Here is an 18,913-nt window from a genome sequence, read left to right as displayed (position 1 = left end):
TCTAGAGTTGTTACTGCTTGGGATTGTTTTAGCTATCCTGGGTTTTCTGTTTTTCCATATGAAGTGGAGTATTGTCTTTCAAGGTCTGTAAAGAATTGTGTGGGAATTTTAATGGGGACTGCACTGAATCTGTGGACTGCTTTTGGTAGGGTGGCCATTTTTACTATGCTGATCTTACTGATCCATGAAGGGATACAATAGGATGAAATTGGGGAATTCATAACACACCAATGAAGAAAGGACTAATGGCAGATCTGTTAGGAAGACATTTATATGAATAAAACCCACAGCGTAATTTTGAAGACTTCAATTAACACGAAGCGATGAGACACAGGTGGCAATAAACAGCCATGTTCTGACAGCCCACCCCTCCTCCCTGCACTGATGGGGCTGGAAGGGCCTGAGTCCTCTTGGAGATTTTGTTTCCGTGGACAAGTGCAGTGAAGTACAGCAATGGCCTTTCCTTATCCTGAGAATCTGAAGCACAGTGAACAGAGGGAAGGGGAAAACCCCACCATCTTTCTTTTAAGAGTCCACTTTGATTCATGCAATGACTCTGACCAAGTTCCCACATAAACAGCGTTCAGTGGACAATTCTAGAAATAGAATACAGAAATAAAAAAGACAGACAAAAGAGTACCCAGAGATACATAGAGTCCTCATTAGCTGAACATCTTTCTCTTCTCCTTACAGAGGTGTGCTAGTCAGTCTTTGCAGTCAACCTGATGACTTCAAATTAACTGCAAACAGAACAGAGCCTCATTGAGGGTGGTCTGTGGGTATGTGTCTGCGGGGGGGTGGGGGTGTCATATGATAATTAAGTGCTATAGGAAGCCCCAGCCAACTGTAGGCAGCACCATTCCCTAGCAAGGAAATGCTCAACATGAGAGGCAAAGATGCATATATTTTCTCCTTGCTTTCGTGGTATGACTGTCACCTGGAACTGTAAGCCACAGAGACCCTTTCTTCCCTCTACCGCTTTCTGTCAGGGTGTACCAGAAATGAACGTAGAAAAATACAGGCAATTAGAGACTTTTGGAAATGTTGAGGTACAGTAGTAGTGGTATTTCTTTCTGGTCCTTATATGACATAAATTTATTCTTAGATAATAATGAGCAACAGGTGCTAACTATATGATTCTCCACAACCATAAAGAATAACAAATGCACAAACATTTCCAACTAATGTTTACAGAACTCTAAATAATTATTCCAGAAGCCCAGAGCTTCAAAGAGCCCTTCTGACAGCCTAGTCAAATTCTGTTCTTGTAACCAGCAACTGAAGTTCACGCACATTAAAATAGCTGACTTTAATCTTTTGGCTAATTGGCGAGGATGGACTCATGCATGCAATTTGGACTGAACTTTGTGTGCCTGTGTGCATGCAGATACACAAGTGTATGGGTATATGTGGGGCCAGAGGACAGGCTTGGTTTTCATTTTCAGGCCTCTCTACCTTGTTTTCTGAGACAGGTTGTGTCTGAGTATGCCACCACTGCCTAGCATATTTTACATGAGATGGTGTGTGGGTGTGTGTGTGTGTGTTGCTCAGAGTCAGTCACCATTGTTTGCAAAGTAGTGTTTCACCAACCAAGCTATCCAGTCCTTGGGCTGAGCTTTTAAAAGGATCAATTTACTTCACTTAGAAATCAATCCTGCATACCTACTATGCTACATTAATCTTTTAAAAGTATATGCTACAAAGGCAGTATGCTAATCTTTACATATCTTCCCAGGCAGCATGACGTATGACAACCATTTTATTAACATGAAGCAGTAGGCAGATCTTGAACAGGAGCACTGTGTATGAGTGTATATGGTACTTCAGTAGAGATCAGGTTTGACTCAGTCTTTCTGCCATTTACTTTCACTTCCCTAAGTATAGACACAGAGGGCGAGAGCAGCTCAGCCATGCCTGTCTTGTTTCTAGCTTAAATGCACGTAAAAGCCCGCATGTGCATTACAGTTTAACCACAAGTAATTCAGGGATGGAGGGAGGGAAAGAAGAAAAAAGGAAGAGGAAGAAAGAAAGAAAGAAGAAAGAAGGAAAGAAGAAAGGAAGAGAGGGAGGGAAGGAGAGACAGAAAGAAGAGAGGGAGGAAGGCAGGAAGATGGTGGTATAAAAGACCTTTTTACAAGGTCCCCTCTGCAGAAAGGTTTGAGAAACAGTCCTATGAGACTGTAACTGAGGACATCCCACAAGGACGTGATGTAACCCACTCTCCTGGAGAGTTTCGATCTTATCAAGAGTAGGATCACTGGGTGGGACTGTGGGTGGGGCTGCAGAGGTTCTAGAAGGCTCTCCTAGAGAATACATGAACGTGCTTGAATCTGTAAGGACTACAGTAAGGACAACATGGCACTGAATGATTCTCCTGGAGAAAGTGTGTCCAGAAAGACACAATAATCTGACCGAATGCTGATGTCATTTTGTTGTTGTTTTGTAAAAACAGAGACCAGGAAAGGAGGAAAACGTAGTATTATGAAAACATAAGGAAACACTCTTGAAGAAGAAACACTTCACACAGAAGTTTTAAATGGTATCTAATAAATTTCATGTCAAATTTAACTAAACATATAAAAATTTTAAATGGCAACTAATAAGTCCCATGTCAAATTTTTTTAAACAAAACCCACAAATAGATTATAAAAATTGAGCCGTCATAAATGTCTTCTGTATAAAGTTTTAAGGGAAAGCTGAAATGTCTACATTATTCTGTTTAATCATGTACTTGTGTGAGCGTTAGTCACCGCTGAGAGCAGCAGGCACATTTCCAAGTAACCACTATGCAAGTGACGTCACATCCAGAGTCCGGCATAGCAGTGCCCCATCTCCCTCAGTCGTCCACAAAGGTCAACCGCCCAGGCCCCTCGTTCTTCATCCACCTGCGGTATCGCTTCCACCGAGGGTCGTTGGCCAGCTTTTTCTTTAACTCTTCCTCCTGTTCCTGCTTGTAGACCTAGGAGCACACACAGCACTAAATGACTGTATGGTACAGAGAGACCTGTCCTGTTTTCATGGCATTCTAGTTTACAAACAGAAACTTAGGTGAGCATGTTGACCTGCTTCCTGGAGACGGACTCAAACACTGAGGTCCTACTTGAATGTCCAGAGTGAGAAAAACAAGAGCTACAATGTCGCTCTTTTGTTTTTGTGATGGGGTGTTGCAATGTAGCCCAGGCTGGCCTGGACCTTGCTGAAGTAATTCAGACTAACTGAATTGACAATCCTGTCTCAGCCTTCCAAGGTCTAGGATTATACCAGGCAAACACCATCCTTGGACCTGGCTTCAATTAGTATTTTCCCTGACCAAGGAACAAATTGGCCATATATATAATATATGCAATTGCCTCCAAATTGAATTTAAATCTACTTTTCAAAGATATTAGCTGTTTTTTCTCTAGAGTTACCAAGGAAGGTTGTATGAATGACATAGATTAAGAATCAAGAATCTCTAGTATTTCTTTAAGCTCTAGTCACCAAAGCTAAATGAAAAACTTCTTTTTTTTTTTTTTTTTTAATTAACTTGAGTATTTCTTATATACATTTCGAGTGTTATTCCCTTTCCCGGTTTCCGGGCAAACATCCCCCTCCCCCCTCCCCTTCCTTATGGGTGTTACCCTCCCAACCCTCCCCCCATTGCCCCCCTCCCCCCCACAGGCTAGTTCACTGGGGGTTCAGTCTTAGCAGGACCCAGGGCTTCCCCTTCCACTGGTGCTCTTACTAGGATATTCATTGCTACCTATGGGGTCAGAGTCCAGGGTCAGTCCATGTATAGTCTTTAGGTAGTGGCTTAGTCCCTGGAAGCTCTGGTTGCTTGGCATTGTTGTACATATGGGGTCTCGAGCCCCTTGAAAAACTTCTTATAGCGAGTTTTATAGCCGCATTAATTTTTAAAAAAATGCTTTCAAATAGTTCATTTTTTAAATAAAGCCTCATAATATAATAATTCAGCCAATACAAAAATCTGAAAAGACAGGGTTTAAAGCAAAAATCTTTCAAAAAGCTGTACTTGCGTGTGCGTGTGTGGATGGTGGTGTGGTGTGTGCTTATAAATACGGCTGCACACGCGTGAAGCAGGCAGAGGCTGATGGACATGCCTTTTCTCTACCACGCCCAGCTTTGAACCCAGATCCTGCATTGGTCGGCTGGCTGGCTGGCCAGTGAGCCTCTTGGATCCATCTGTTTCCACAATACCTAGGCTTTCATGTGGTTCTTAAGAGCCCAAACTGAAGCACTCATGTGAGGCAGGGGCCTGACCACAGAGCCTACTAGTTCTTCAAATAGTTTTAAGAGATAAATAATTGTACATTATCTCCCATTTTTAGGTAATTTATACAAAGGAATATATTTGCTTGCCAAACATCTGGTAACTCCTAATTTTACTCCCATTAAAAATCTATTTTGGGGGAATAGAGATGGCTCAGTGCCTAAGAGCACTGACTGCTCTTCCAGAGGTCCTGAGTTCAAATCCCACCAACCACATGATGGCTCACAACCATCTGTAATGGATCTGATGCCCCCTTATGTTGTGTCTGAAGAGACAGTGTACTCACATACATAAAATAAAATCTTTTTTAAAAATCTACTTTGAACATTACAAAGTGAAGTTAACTACAAAACAATGGACCATCTAATGCATCTTAAATTTCTTTAGACTCTTTCTTGTGCTTGAAGCTTATATTCTTACATTAGCAGATCACTGTCTCCAGGACGCAGGGCAGGGAGACGGCTGGCGCTGTCAGCATTGTGGTTAGATAGCTGAGTTCCTCTAGATAACTCTTGTAGTGTAAGGGTGAAAAGTAACACTTAATAACAAAATGTCCCAGGTTTAAAGGCTTTGCAATGTTGATTTAAATAAAAAGGAAGTAACATTCCAAAGTGTGATAGAATCTTCAGAAAATTCTATGATTAATTATTTTGAAATAAACACTTATTTTAACAAAATTTCTTTTCTTTTTTTCTCTTTTGCTTTTTTGGAAAGGAAAAAATTGATTAGTACAAAACCCAGAAATCATTGAAACCACCCGTGCAGTCTGACTACTCCGTCTTTACCAGGACTGGCTGATTAGAGTGCTTTAAATACAGCTTTAAAAAAGAAAAACCATCGCTTCTCGGCCTTTTGGCTAAGATCAAGTGTAGTATCTGTTCTTATCAGTTTAAAAAAGAAAAACCAAAAACAAATGTAAGTTAAATCCCCATTGTCCCACTACAATACAGAGCCACATTTTCAAGAAAACTAGGAGCTGCACTCATCTTCTACCTCTTGGACTTCTGAAGTGACTCCATGGACCTGCGTGTGGCAAGAGACCATTTGAGGGCAGCCACTGGTACTCACCTCGTAATTCTCTTTTATCCAAAGCTCCCGTTTGAGAAACATTTCTTTCTGATGGTCCTCCAGGCTGTCGAACTGAGACTGGGACATCTTCATGGACTTGCGTATGATGTAAAGCCTCTCCTCCTCCCCGTACTCCTTGCCTTTGATGTTAAAGTTATAGACCCACCGGCAATACCAGGCTATGTAGGAGCACAGGTGGACAGGGGCGAGGAGGACTTGGAACAAGAGGAGGTCCCGAACTTGAGGTTTCTGGTAGCCCCCCTTTATGTCTATCTTACTTTTTATAATATTCTTTATGATGTTCTCCTCCTCATCACGGATTTCTTCTTTGGACTTCTTGTTTTTCCCCTTTTCTTTGGCTTTTTTGAGCAGTCCCTGCTCCTTGGCGATCTCTGTGGCCTGGATGCGGTACTTGGGCACTGTGGCTAAGTAGCTGATTGCTTTGTTGTAGCTGTTCCACCAGCTGAAATACTGGGACAGAAAACAAATAAGTCACTTTATTAGAAAATGCCATCAAAAGAAAGCAACGGCAGAAATCCCCATGAATGCCCCCCAAGAAACCCAGCCAAATGAAACTGAGGATCTCGGCCAGGTAGGCTGACTCTTTCTTGTAGCCCCAGCACTGGGCAGGGGGAGGCAGAAGGATCAGGAGTTGGAGACCAACCAGGGCAAAGTAGAACCTATCCCAGAAAAACAGTAACAACAGTGACTCGAAGACTTCATTAGTAACACACCTCCCTTCCCTTTGCTCACCAGAGTAAGATTAACTGCACAATGTCTAGCAAGATATTTGTTCTAAAATTAGACAGTTGTGACCTCAAGTCTATTCCTTTTTCTCTTTCCAATAGGAATGCTTACCACATCTGGATAACAAAGACTCAAGTATATTTGAATTCTATCATTGGGCTCTCATACGGCACACACATGCGTCAGTTCTACAGGATAACACCGTGAGATCTAACAGAACCAGAAGGAAGAAGGGGAGGGCAATACTCCTACAAATGCTAGTAAGTCGAAATACACCACTTTGGTGTTTATTTTAATAAGAATTTTTCTTATATCAACTGAATGTTGTTTCTAGGAATTAACGTAGAGAAGAAATCTCTTGGGCTAGAGAGAAAGTTCAAAGGTTAAGAACACAGGATCTCCTTGCAGAGCACCTCGGTTTCTTTTCCAGCTCACACAACTGTAGGGATGTCTTGTGCGTTGTGTGGACGTATCACCTGTCAATAAAAAGTTGATGGCCTATCAGCAAAAGGCAGGAAGTAGAAGGTGGGAGTTCCAAGAGAGAGACTGGAACGCTGGGAGATAGAATCAGAGGATTCAAAACCAAGACTCAGAGAAAGTTGGACATATGAAACTGAGGAGAGGGAACAGCCATGTGGCAGACACAATAGTATAAATGGGTTAATTGAGCTAGGAGCTAGCTAGTTAGGGAGCAAGCCTAGACATTAATAATAAGTCTCCATGTCATTAATCCAGAACTGAGGCAGACATAGAAAAAGCCCAACCTGTAACATACAGCCACCTGTATCTCCAGTTGCAGGAAATATGACACCCTATTCTGGCTCCATAGACACAAGGCACACCAGTGGTTACACATACATTCATGCAGGCAAACACAAATACACATAAAATAAAAATAAAGCCTTTTTTAAAATTGAAAGTAATTCTCAAACTTGCTGACTGTCTCCTCCTGAGGAGCTCTTTTCCTCCAGGTGAGTACAGGATAGCGTGGTCAGTTTAAGAGTGACAGGGAAGAAACACTCCAGGCTGAACTGGATTCCTGTGGTGGTTTAAAACCACAGAGAGTTCATGTATCTCTCTGAATCTGAGCAGTTTATGAGAAATCACTGAAAAGCCCTATAAAGTGCATGACATGATCTGGCTGCCATGTGGTAGCCAGATACCCTAGGAGGGAGAGGAGGAGAAGTGGACTTTGCTGGTGGGTGTGCAATGATATCTGAGGTGGACTGACTGACTGACACTTGTCCTGTGACCTCAAGTGTTCGGTGTTACTGTTGGGAGGGTTAGAAGCGTCTAGGGTAGGGAGCTTTGCTAGGGAAGTACAAGCCTTGGGTGGGCTTTGGGAGTTGACAGTCTCGCTCCACTTCCCACATGACGAACTGTGGTGAACGTCGTCAGCTGGCGTGCTCCTCGGGCCACCATGCCTTCCTCACTGTGATGGACTCCCTGTGGAACTGTAAGCCGCAGTGAATGCTTCCCTCTCTAAGTTATTTTCGTCATGGTATTTTACCACAGCAATAGAAAAACATCTGGTAGACTGGTCATCACTAGTTCCTTAGACGCCCTGATGACAAAGATTCCCCTGCTAGGGGACTGGGAGAAGGTGTGCTCATGTATAATATATATTTGTATGAAAAGACCCATCACATAATATAGCATCGTGTGTAATGAATATATACAATGAAAAAATCCTATTATTACTCGGTGTTAGAATAAATGAGTATTTTTCAAGTGTAAAAAAGTGAATCTCAACTGGAAAACAATTTACAAGATCTATAATAATTATATTATAATAGGTTTAATATTATATACATTATATATAATATATAAGATTATTTTATAATATTATAATAGATTTAATGGCAGTAGGAAACAAACATATATTTATACGCAGAACTATATACATTCATGAATACACACCTGAAACACTGAAATGGCACACACGCTGACCAGAATCACCACCCTGACGTCCACTTTAGGGGCTAGGCGCCTGCTGTAGTAGTGGTAGTAATGGCTGTAGTACTCTTCTGGGTGGTCCAGCATGTAGTCATAGTCCTTCCGTGTTTCTTCATCCTGTGAAGGGAAGGGTATTCAACTTTAAGAGCCTTGGTTTGTAATCTGTTAACGCTGAACTTCATAATTACGAGAGATATAAATATCAAATTGAAAAACTTCTAAAAACTTTCCAACACTCTTAGAGGCATGTATACTAACTTTGTTATAAAGACAGAATAAAAACATTCCCCAAATTCATTAGCAGTGCTAGTATTCTGGGAAAGCCCAACACTGACAACAGCTAACCGTCAGCTCTATATGCTATAATACAACACAGAGTCCCTGTGACTTGAGGGCGCTCTGGCGTTGTTCATAGACCACAGAAAGGACAAAGGGCTCAGCTCCCATTTATATTCACAGTTGGGGCCAGCTTTGTCTACAAAATTTTCTGCCAAAAGCAATGATTAAGGTAGCAACAAGCAGGTAAAGCCAGTCTGTGTCTAACCATCTCTAGGAACACTGAGACATCTCCGAGACAACACAAAAGGTAAAGTCTAGATTTGTGACCTTGGGAAAATAATAAGTTTTTCTGAGCTTCATTCTTTGTAAAACTCGATACTACCTATCCTAATCTTTTCCATGGCTGTTCTGAACTCAGATGACACTGCACAGTCCCCTTACAGATGTGCAGAGCTTCACCATTATAAAACAGTGACACAGCTGCTTCACAGATAAAGTAGCCTGTCTTCCTGATCACACAGCCTCTGTTCGAAGGATTCTGAAATGCTTTAGGATGTGTGCACTTGGTGTTTTGTTTGTTTATGATGTGTGGGTATATATGCACACGCACTTGTGCATGTGAGTACAGGACGTGAGTGCCACAGCACAGGTGTGGCGGTCAGAGGATAGTTCCCAATGGCAGTCCTTACTTGCCACCTCATCCGAGACAGACTCTTCTTGTTTGCTGCTGTCATCAAGCTCGATGACCAGCATGCTTGCAGGGACTCTTCTGTCTGTCCCTCCCACCTCACTGTAGAAGCCTGGGCTTACAGATGCCCAGTACCACACCTGCTTAAGTGGGTTCTGGGGATCTGAACTCAAGACCCTCAGGCTCACACATAGCAAGCACTTTTAACTCCTCCCGTAGCATCTCCCCACTACAGTAAACACTTCCTTAAGTTATCTTTTATTTTCTTATGTAGTCAATATCTAACAGATAAACATTTTATTGAGCTACCTGGGAGCATATAAAATTTAATTTTGTCTCAAAAGAAACCTAATTTTCAACCTGTTCCATTTTACAAAATGGTAAAGACTGAGACCGAGTCACAGTTTTTGTTTAGTATGGTGTGCAATAGAAGCATTGCAAAACTAACGATAATGACCTGAGAGGTGCCCTTCCAGTTTAAACTGCTCACCCACCGAGCTGTGCCTTCTGAGTGACGGACTTCAGATTTAACCTAGGGCCTGTCACTGTGGAGACATCACGGTCTGTTTAGGGCTTGCCTCCTCTTAAGTCCTGCAATATGTATCTTCTTATAATTAAAATAACAAGATGACTAATGATAAAATCTTCCCTGTGTTTACCAAAATCATCATGTGTTAATTTCTATTAAAAACTCTGAACCTGGGGCTGGAGAGATGGCTCAGTGGTTAAGAGCACTGACTGTTCTTCCAGAGGACCTGAGTTCAATTCCCAGCAACCACACGGTGGCTCACGACCATCTTTAATGAGATTTCATGCCCTCTTCTGGTGTGTCTGAAGACAGCTACAATGTACTTATATATAAATAAATAAATCTTAAAAAAAAAAAAAAACTCTGAACCTGGAGCCAGAGAAATGAATGGCTCAGCAGTTAAGAGTGCTCACTGCCTGCTCTTCTAGGGGTCCTGAGTTCAATTCCCAGCAACCACATGGTGGCTCACAACCATCTGTAATGGGGTCTGATGCTCTCTTCTGGCATGCAGACAGAGCACTCATATATATTAAATAAATCAAAATAAATCTTTAAAAAAACCTCTGAACTTTAGTAAGAGTGCTCAATAAAAGTTATCCCACATCTATCACACTTAAAATATTTTAAGTCTCACTAGCATAAGAACGCTAGTGTCAAGTATCACGGTACCTTTCAATGTTGTACAGCACCATGTGGAGGGCCAGGATAAGAACTGTTACACATAACCAAGAGACAGCTCGGGCTGACACTGCCTTCAGATTCACGTGTGTACATTCTCGTGTCAAAGGGTTTTCTCGTGGAAGTCTCTGCTGTCAATGACCATTCCTGACCCAGCCAGCACCAGAGTCCAGAGCTTCTAACTGAGGGGCCGTCTCTACAGTAGTCACACAGGCAGCTCTGAGCACTAAAGCCCTCATCTCTTGAAGTGTCTCACTTGATACTTTAAGATATCCCTCTTCTTCCACCATGTTTTTGGTCCTGGTGGCTAATTTTATAGAAACGTCCTTATTAGGCCTGAAACTTGATTTTAACTCAAGCTTCTAATCTTGACAGATACTTTATGAACTGTATTCAAGCAAGATTCTTTGTGCTCCAACTATGCATGTAATTTTGAAGCTAAATGCCACACTGAACTCAGACTCTGGCCACCCTCTGCCAGCAGTCAGCAGAACCCTCTGGCTGGCTGTTGGGCTGCACTCCTGGTTAAGGCACACAGCAAGGTCTTTGAAACCTGGTGTATGGATACCAACGTGTGTGGCTGTTCACTGCTCTTTCTCCCTTCCTCTGAGTGAAGTCCACACTCCATGGGACACAGATGCCACTCCTGCTAGAGCATCATCACATGCAGACCTTCCCCGGGCCACCACCTTCCTCTGACTTCAGGTACTGCACCCCTCTGAGAGCATGGTGGCGAAGCTCCAGCAGCTCCACGCCCGCCTGTGTCCACCTCTCCTCAAAGAACTCTTCCAGGCCTGTTCCCAGCTTCCTAGGTCCTGACACTGAACAACACTGTAATCTAATCCCACTTCTCTTAGGATGGTTTCTTTTCCTAAGGGGCTCCGTAACTGCATGGGCCTGTTCTGATTTTCAGAGAGTAAAGCCTCAGCCACCTCTGTGCTGTATCATTTACTCATTTTAACTCTCACTGTAAAACCTTTTTGTTCTACAACACAAAAATGATTTTCGAGCAAAAGCATTCATGTAATTTAAAAAAATATTGGAAGTTGGTACAAAGTTCTCTCAATGGACAGAAGTAAAAATCCTATTTTTCAGTAACCTACAAAGTTTAAGACACACAGCTACCAAGAACAAGCAGGCAAAGACAGAACAGGAAGGCTTATGTCTCTTTAGGGGGCTGTACTAGAGAACTGAGGTGCATTATTAATGTGATCGCTTTCCTCCAGAAAACATCTCAGAAATGAGGCTCCTAGGTTTCTCACATCAATGCTTCCTTATGCTCAGATTTAAATTTCCTTGGCATGCAACCATGCTCCACACCAACTGAAACTCACCTACCCAGTTCTTTCCACAGCAGACAGCAACTTCTGGTTTTGTTTTCTCATGTCTTTGAACATGTAACCCTCTCTAAATTGGAGCCTTTTTTCTGCTGCCTCAAACAGCTTTTTGAGGTGATGAGAACTGAACCCAGGCCCTTAAGCAAGCTAGGCAAGTGTTCTACCACTGAGCTACACTCCCTTAGCCCCGGAACACTCTTACTACACCGAGTACCTAGTCATTATAGCACTTATCACACTGTAGTCACTAGGGGTTTCTTCATCCTCGAATGACAACTTCTCAGGAGGGAAGTGGTAGGGTGCTCATTAATCTCTATGGTCCCAGGACCTAGCTCAGTGCCTGGCAGTCAGTGTGTCACTTCAAAATTGAGTAAGCTATTTTCAGTTCTCCTTCTTTTCCACCTTTCTCCCGCCACACAGGTCTGCAGCTCACCAGCAAGGCTGGATGAGTGTTCTATCACAAAAATGTCAGTTTGACAGAAACGACTGCTTGACTTTACAGCTCATGAAAATATGCTACTGTGGCTAAAACATGTCGAACAGTTTAATATCTTACCTTTTAATAAGGTAGTACTTTTTCTTTCAGCAATATTGTGGATCTTAAGGTCCCAGGGTCAGGAGATTCCAACTTCTTTCCAAAATCAAAACCTTTACACTTGTTTCTTCCTGTCCTGAGCCTCGACAAGCAGGGCCATACACTCCTTGTTCCTAATGTCTACAGAGGTAAGTGGTGCTTCTGCTGGTGTCCATCCATCCCAATCCTCTTGGGCATATGCAGGAGGACTGGAATATACAACCACCAATATCTAGATCAAAGGTGAGCAAAGGAAACCCACACGCAAAGCAGCACCGAGCCCTGCTTCTCTCATGAAAATGACCGCCCCCACCCCAGAGAAAAACCAGTACATCCTTGGCTTAAAATAAGGTATGCACTGCTTACTTTTAATAAACATGAATTGCAATGTAAGATACTGCAGACAGTTTTACATCAAAATGTTCTACTATACAGAATGGGGAAAGCATTTTCTGATGGTAAAGGCCAGGAATTAAGAATATATGAAAATGTACTTTTTGTTCATTTTTAAAAATACATATTACTCTTATTAACACAGCATATGTGTGCTCTCTCTCTCTCATACACACACACACACACACACACACACACACACACACACACACACACACACGATGATGCTTCAAAAATAAAATGTGTTCCCTTACATTTTCTCCCAGGTCATTACATCCTGCTAAGAAGCAGAAAATTAAATGCTATGAGTTGTACGTTCTTTCTTGTTCCCTGTCCCCTAGTCAGTCACAAGTGCAACTCCCTTACCTGTCTTCTCATGCTAATGTCTCTAAAAAGTGCATGATTCAACCACCTATGCTTTTGTGACACATCTACTGTCCCTGGCTTCTCCTACTCTCAGCCATCTTGAACTTATTCTAACTGTAACACAAACAACCCCACTTCAACAAGCTCAAACACAAGTCTGTGCTTTCTGTCTCAGCTAATGCTTCCAGTGTGTAGGCCACCTGACCTTTTACTCTTCCTCTTCAGCATCAGAGCACGGGATCAGTACTAGGTTAATCACAGGGGATGAAGACACCAGCAAGACACAGCCTTAGCCTTAAGAACCCTCCTTTTTAGAAGAATCTAGGAAACAAAAAGCACAATTTCACGCGCTACCAAACAAAGGACTGAGGAACTCTGCCCAGGTCCACAGGTAATGAGGTTCAGCAAATGAAGTGAGGTGGGAACTGGGTCTTGAAAGTGGGTTAGAAGTGTTGGACCTGCTGCAAGATCAGAACCAGAGCTAAGGTACTGAGGCTCTGAACAGCAGACAGGCACAGCCTAAGCAATGGGGATATTTAAGAAGCAGTCGCAAAGAACCAGAAAGTATGACTAGAGTCAGTTATTGTCTCTGATGTTCAAAAGTGAAATGCTTCGAATATGAGGACAACTGCATGAAGTATAATTGTTTACTTTCAAGACATTTCTGTTGCATTATTTTGAAAAAGTGCAAAAAATAAAGAAAAAAGTCGATAAGGGATAGCTTTTAGTGATTAAACAATACGGAGGACTTATAATTAAAAGGAAATACAACAATCAAAGAAGCCCAGCATAGTAGCACACACTTTAATCCCAGCACTCAGGAGGCAGAGGCAGGTGGATCTCTGTGAGCTCAAGGCCAGCCTCAACTACACAGTGAGTTCCTGGACAGCAAAGCCATGTAGAGAGAAAGCCAGTTAAAAAAACAAACAAACAAACAAACAAACAAAACAAAACAAAACAAAAAACAATGAAGACAAACCAGAAAAAAAAATCAAAGGAGAAGCTGGATATGGTATTGAAGTTTCTAATTATATGTAATATGTGAGCTGGATAAGAATGAGGGACTAGGAAGCATGTCTGGAGCCTAGGGGAGACGGGAAGGAAAAATGATGGGTACACTTGTATCTCCAGGGATCGGTCATTTACAACCTTGGAGAGATGTGCTTTGTCTGCAAATTACCTCCTTCAAGTGTCAAGACAGAAGTAAGTTGTGAAAAGCTGGTAATAATGCTAATATGTGTGTTATCAGTAAGGAAAACTACCCAGAGAGAGGCAACTGATTACTATCTTATCAGCACATCAGCAATCCATGTCAGACTTAAAATGTGCAGCAACAACTTTTCTCTTTTGAATGATGTCAGTATCTCAGAGGTTTCCTTATCGATTAGTGAGTTAGACTACAGTCTGACACTCACTCTTTTTGTACCTGTATGAAAAGCATCATTCTCTTTTAAAGTTTAGTCTTTAACAACGATAGCAAAAGTACTTGTGCTCAGATAAGAGGCTGTTGAAAACCCAAGCTGGCAAAACAGGCAGGGGTTGGAGCCAAGAGCTTAAAAGTCAAGTCAGCCACACAGCTGAGTCTTCTAAGAAGGAGCTTAGAGGGAGCCGGTTCAGTGAGCAGAGCTCTGTAGCCCCTGCCGTTCAGGATGCAGAGACAAAGGAGGGGCTCCAGCAGGCTGGCTAGACTAACTAGCTTAGATCAGCTTCCTTCTGGTTCAGTAAGAGACCGTGTCTCAGTCAGTAAGATAAAGGTGGTGGTAGCACACTCCTTTAATCCTGCCACTCAGGAAGCAAAAGAAGCAGATCTCTGTGAGTTCAAGATCAGCCTGGTCTACAGAGCAAGTTCCAGGAGGACAGCCAGGGCCACACAGAGAGACCCTGTCTTGAAAAACAACAACAAAAAATGCAAAGTGATTAAGGAAGTAACCTAATATCAACATCAACCCTTGGCTTCCACATCACTCAGACACATACGCACACAAAACACACGAGGGCATCCACACGTTACTACTCATGCATCTATCACATGCACACACACCCCGAAACCCAAAGGGTTTAAAAACAGAAAAGAATACACAAAGACTAAAGCCTAAAAAAGTAAAGCTCACAGCGTACGGTTGGAAAAAGACTTGAAAGTTACTAAGACGGTTCCACAGTAGTCCTTGCCTAGCATATCCAAAGCCTTTAGCTTAATTTCCAGCACCAAAAATAATTAATAATAAAACAACAAATTGGAAAACACTAAGTAATGATGTAAGAAAAGATGGCTACAAAGTGCAGAGGGGCAGCAGCATGTGTAATCCCAGAGACTCTGAAGACTGAGACAGGAGGATTATAGATGTGAAACCAGGCGCAGGTTTTTTGGCAAGACTCTTTGAAAAGAAGACTGAGATGGAATAGATTTACTGAGCATTGCAAGAAATTAGGAGCTTAGGACTAAGCCAGCCTCCGTTGTAAATATTCTTTCTAATTTTGTTAACACACAAAGAGATACAAAATTATGCTCCACTCGGAGACCATTTCCCCTGACAACAAAAGTCACAAGCCAAGGATCAGAAGATTAGAGCCTTGTGCAGTAGTTACAGAGAAGCTGGACAGTTAATCCCAGTGCTTTGATCCCACAGTGTGCTATGCTGCTGGCTCCAGTCACAGCTCATGAGAGCTGCTTCCGGAAGAAATGGCCTGGTCACAAAGCGAGTCTGCCTTTGCCTCAGGTCCCTAACACATCTCAGCACTTTCCCTTGGGCTGCTCTCTGAAATCAACATAAGATGGTATTATTTTCCCATCTTAACATCTGCTGTAACTACTCAAAATATCAAGTTCAAACTTTTGGATGAAGCTTAAAGAGTTGAGCTGAGGGCACAGCTCCGTTGGCCGAGTGCTTGCCCCGAATGCTTGCCCCGAATGCTCAACACACAGGGTTTGATCCCTAGCACTGCACAGAGCCGAGCCTGGGGAGATGGCTCTCGGTGGGTGAGAGCAAACAACAAACACCAAACACACAACACCAACAACAGCTCTAAGAAGAAACAGGCACACAAGTGCAGCACTACAGTACTAGTACTTCTGAGGAAGAAGCAGGAGGCTCAGAAACAAGTTCAAGGCCATCTTCCTCAGCTACATAATGACTATCTCAAAATGAGGAGAGGGGAGCAGGCCGGCCATCATCTAACCCCAAACGAGTCTGAATCTTCTGAAGTAGTTTCCCTCCCATGTATATTCTACAGGTCTAGAATCTAGAAATAGAGCTAGGAAAAGAAGTTTATAAAAAAGTAAAGGTCTTTACACTCTTCTTTTATCCCAGAACTTCCTCATGAAAAATCTGCATGAGCTATGTTAAATGCCAACTGCTGGGGCCAGGAGTAAAGATCAGTGGTGGATACTTGCCTAGCGCACACCAGGTCCTGGGTTCAGCCTGAGCAACTGGGGTTAGTTTGTCAAGTAGTCAGCTCTAGTCAAGACTAGAATTATTTCACATTAGAAATTTGGGGTTGATCAAGTGTTTTGATTAGCTGCTAAAAACATCACATAATCATAGCATCAGAATTAAGCATATGGTATACAGATCAGCCTCTGACAGAGTGGGTAATAACAACCTGAATTAAGGGATTAATTAGAGAAGTTCTTTTCAGTAAATACAAGTAGTACGAATGCTATCACGTCTTTCTGAACTTGTGGGAAGTCACCAACCACATCACACCTTGCAACTAACCACATCACACCTTGTGACTAACCACAGGCAGGGCCTCACAGTCCCTACAAGCATTGCAGGTACTCATGTGCCATCAAAGCAGGCATGGGAAACTAAAACCACCTTCAGTCTATGATCTACAGCAGTGGTTCTCAACCTGTGGGTCTCACCTGCTGGGGTCACATATCATACATCCTTCATATCAGATATTTACATTATAATTCATAACAGTAACAAAATTAGTTATGAAGTAGCAAAGAAATAATTCTATGGTTGGGGACAGCACAATAGGAAGAACGGCACTAAAGGGTAGAAGCTTAGGAGGACTGCGAAGCCCTTCTCTGTAAGGGTCACTTAATGTGACTGTTCCTTACTATCTAACTTCCATGTCTTCATGACAGCCACGCTTTAGTACAGTAGATACCCAAGTCCTGATATGCTCAATGCCTTACATAAAACACACTTATATAACCTATCCCTCGTTTAACAACACCGAGTACAATGGAGTGCTAAGCAGTAACTGTCACACTGGACTGTCTAGAAAACAAAGAAAAGGTGTGTCCATGGGCAGTACATTTATTTTGAGGCAGGGTCTCAAGCAGCCCAGGCTAGCCTGAAAGTTCTTGTGTAATCAAGGATGGCCTTGAACTGCAGACCTTCCTGTCTCTTAACTCCCCAGGAGTGTGCTACCACACCAAGTTTTTACTGGGCTAGAGATCGAACCCAAGGGCCTCATGCATGTATGCATGCAGGCTGTGTACAACTGAGCTGCATCTCAGACCCCAGACACTTCCCCACCCCTCCAGATATTTTGCATCTGAGTTTGGCTGAATCCCTGAAAGAAGAATCCATGGGCACAGACAGCTAACTGTACCAATCACATAAACCGCTGATTAAAACCTTCATGCCTGTAAAGAGCTGGAGTGTTGAAAAGTGCACTTAACTTTTTCTCCCTCAAGCAGTCTGCGGGTGGGGGGGACCTCACTCCTGTAACCTTGAACACTTGACTCTACACTTCTGTTACTCCTCAAGTTTTCCGTCTGTCAGGAATGCCCTCCACTGTCAACCACGGTGACGCACTTTCAGATCTAGCAAAAGGGTACGCTTATTTGTCTCTAATCCCCGAGAATAATTGCTTCCTTCTCATACTGAAATGTGAACCGTAGTGCATAATGTAAGTAAAGTATGACCACACAGAAAGTATCTGTCTCCCTATTTTTAATCAAAGCTTAAAGTCAAGCTGACCCTGGAGCCTCAAACCTGTAATCTCAGCTACTTGGAAGACTAAGAAAGCTTGATTATAAGGTTGAAGATCTGTCTGCTATCCAGTGAGTTCAAGGCCAGCCTGCGTAACTTAGACGGATGATGCATCAAAATTAACTTTTTTAAAAAGTTAAAATTGAAAAACAGAGGCGGGTGTGTGTCATGGAACGGCCTGTGAACCCAACTCTTGGGAGGCTGAGCCCTGAGGATAAGGAGTTCAAGGTCACTCTCAGCTACAAAAAGTTTGGGCCCAGGCCATATAAAACCCTGACTCCAAACCAAGTCAAGCCAAGGCAAACCAAAATAAATAAATAAATGAACAAATAATAGTCTAGACCAGCACAGTGGCACGGCCTTTAATCAGAGAGCAGATGTAGTAGAACCTCTGAGTTCAAAGTCAGTTTGATCTCCAGAGTTCCAGGATAGCAAAGCCAGTTTGATCTGCACAGAGTTCCAGGACAGCCAAGCAACACAGTGAGAGCTGACCTTGAAGAAAAGAAAAAGGAAAAAGTTCTGGGTATACAGCTCAGTGATAGAGTTCCTGCCTCACATATGGAAAATTCAACTCTTGGTTTAAAAACAAAACAAAAACAGGGAGAGAGCTGTACCTCTCGTTGCCTTGGCTCCCCCTAGCACCTTTTGTCAGCTCAGGAAGGGATGGAGTCAGAAATCTCGGTAAGAAACCAGCATAAGTCAAAGCACAGGGCAGGGAGCACAAAACCCTCTCTAAGTGCTAGGAGTTCTGCCATCCCAGGCACTGACAAAAAGAAAACTACGCATTGTTCTTATGGTGCCTTGCTTCCAAGACAGATCTAATCTCTTTACACGACTCCGACTTCTCAGATAACCTTCACACCAGCAATATTCCTATGACCTTTCCTATGTTCTTGTGATGTTTCAAACACCGTCAAAGGCTACTTTTTCACTTCTTACCTCATCACTGTTCTGACTGAATCTTTCCTGGCTGCTCCTGCATTTGCTCACTCTGTGCTACTTCCTGTTTTTATCCATTTTTTACCTACATCCACAGTTAACTTTGCTCTCATTTTAAAGCCCTAAAGACATTACAG

General features: G+C 42.6%; 1 protein-coding gene and 1 pseudogene across 2 annotated transcripts in view; one reads left to right on the top strand and one right to left on the bottom strand.

Annotated features, from left to right (window-relative positions):
* Nucleotides 1–253: 253 nt before the first annotated feature.
* Nucleotides 254–18,913, bottom strand: part of Dnajc25 (DnaJ heat shock protein family (Hsp40) member C25) — a 22,351-nt gene continuing 3,691 nt past the window's right edge. The window contains exons 2-5 of one of the 2 annotated variants that reach the window (XM_087549727.1): nucleotides 12,109–12,335; nucleotides 8,006–8,158; nucleotides 5,339–5,809; nucleotides 254–2,959 (exon numbers count right to left, since the gene is read on the bottom strand). In XM_087549727.1, coding sequence (XP_087405853.1) covers nucleotides 2,837–2,959; nucleotides 5,339–5,809; nucleotides 8,006–8,128 — 717 coding nt within the window. In that variant the 5' untranslated portion in view covers nucleotides 8,129–8,158; nucleotides 12,109–12,335 and the 3' untranslated portion in view covers nucleotides 254–2,836. 2 annotated transcript variants of the gene reach the window in all.
* On the top strand, nucleotides 5,107–5,201 carry LOC120103300 (U2 spliceosomal RNA; annotated as a pseudogene).

The sequence above is a fragment of the Rattus norvegicus genome, chromosome 5, assembly GCF_021556685.1.
Source record: "Rattus norvegicus strain SHRSP/BbbUtx chromosome 5, alternate assembly SHRSP_T2T, whole genome shotgun sequence".
Lineage (NCBI taxonomy): Eukaryota > Metazoa > Chordata > Mammalia > Rodentia > Muridae > Rattus > Rattus norvegicus.
This window is presented reverse-complemented; position numbering and strand designations above follow the sequence as displayed.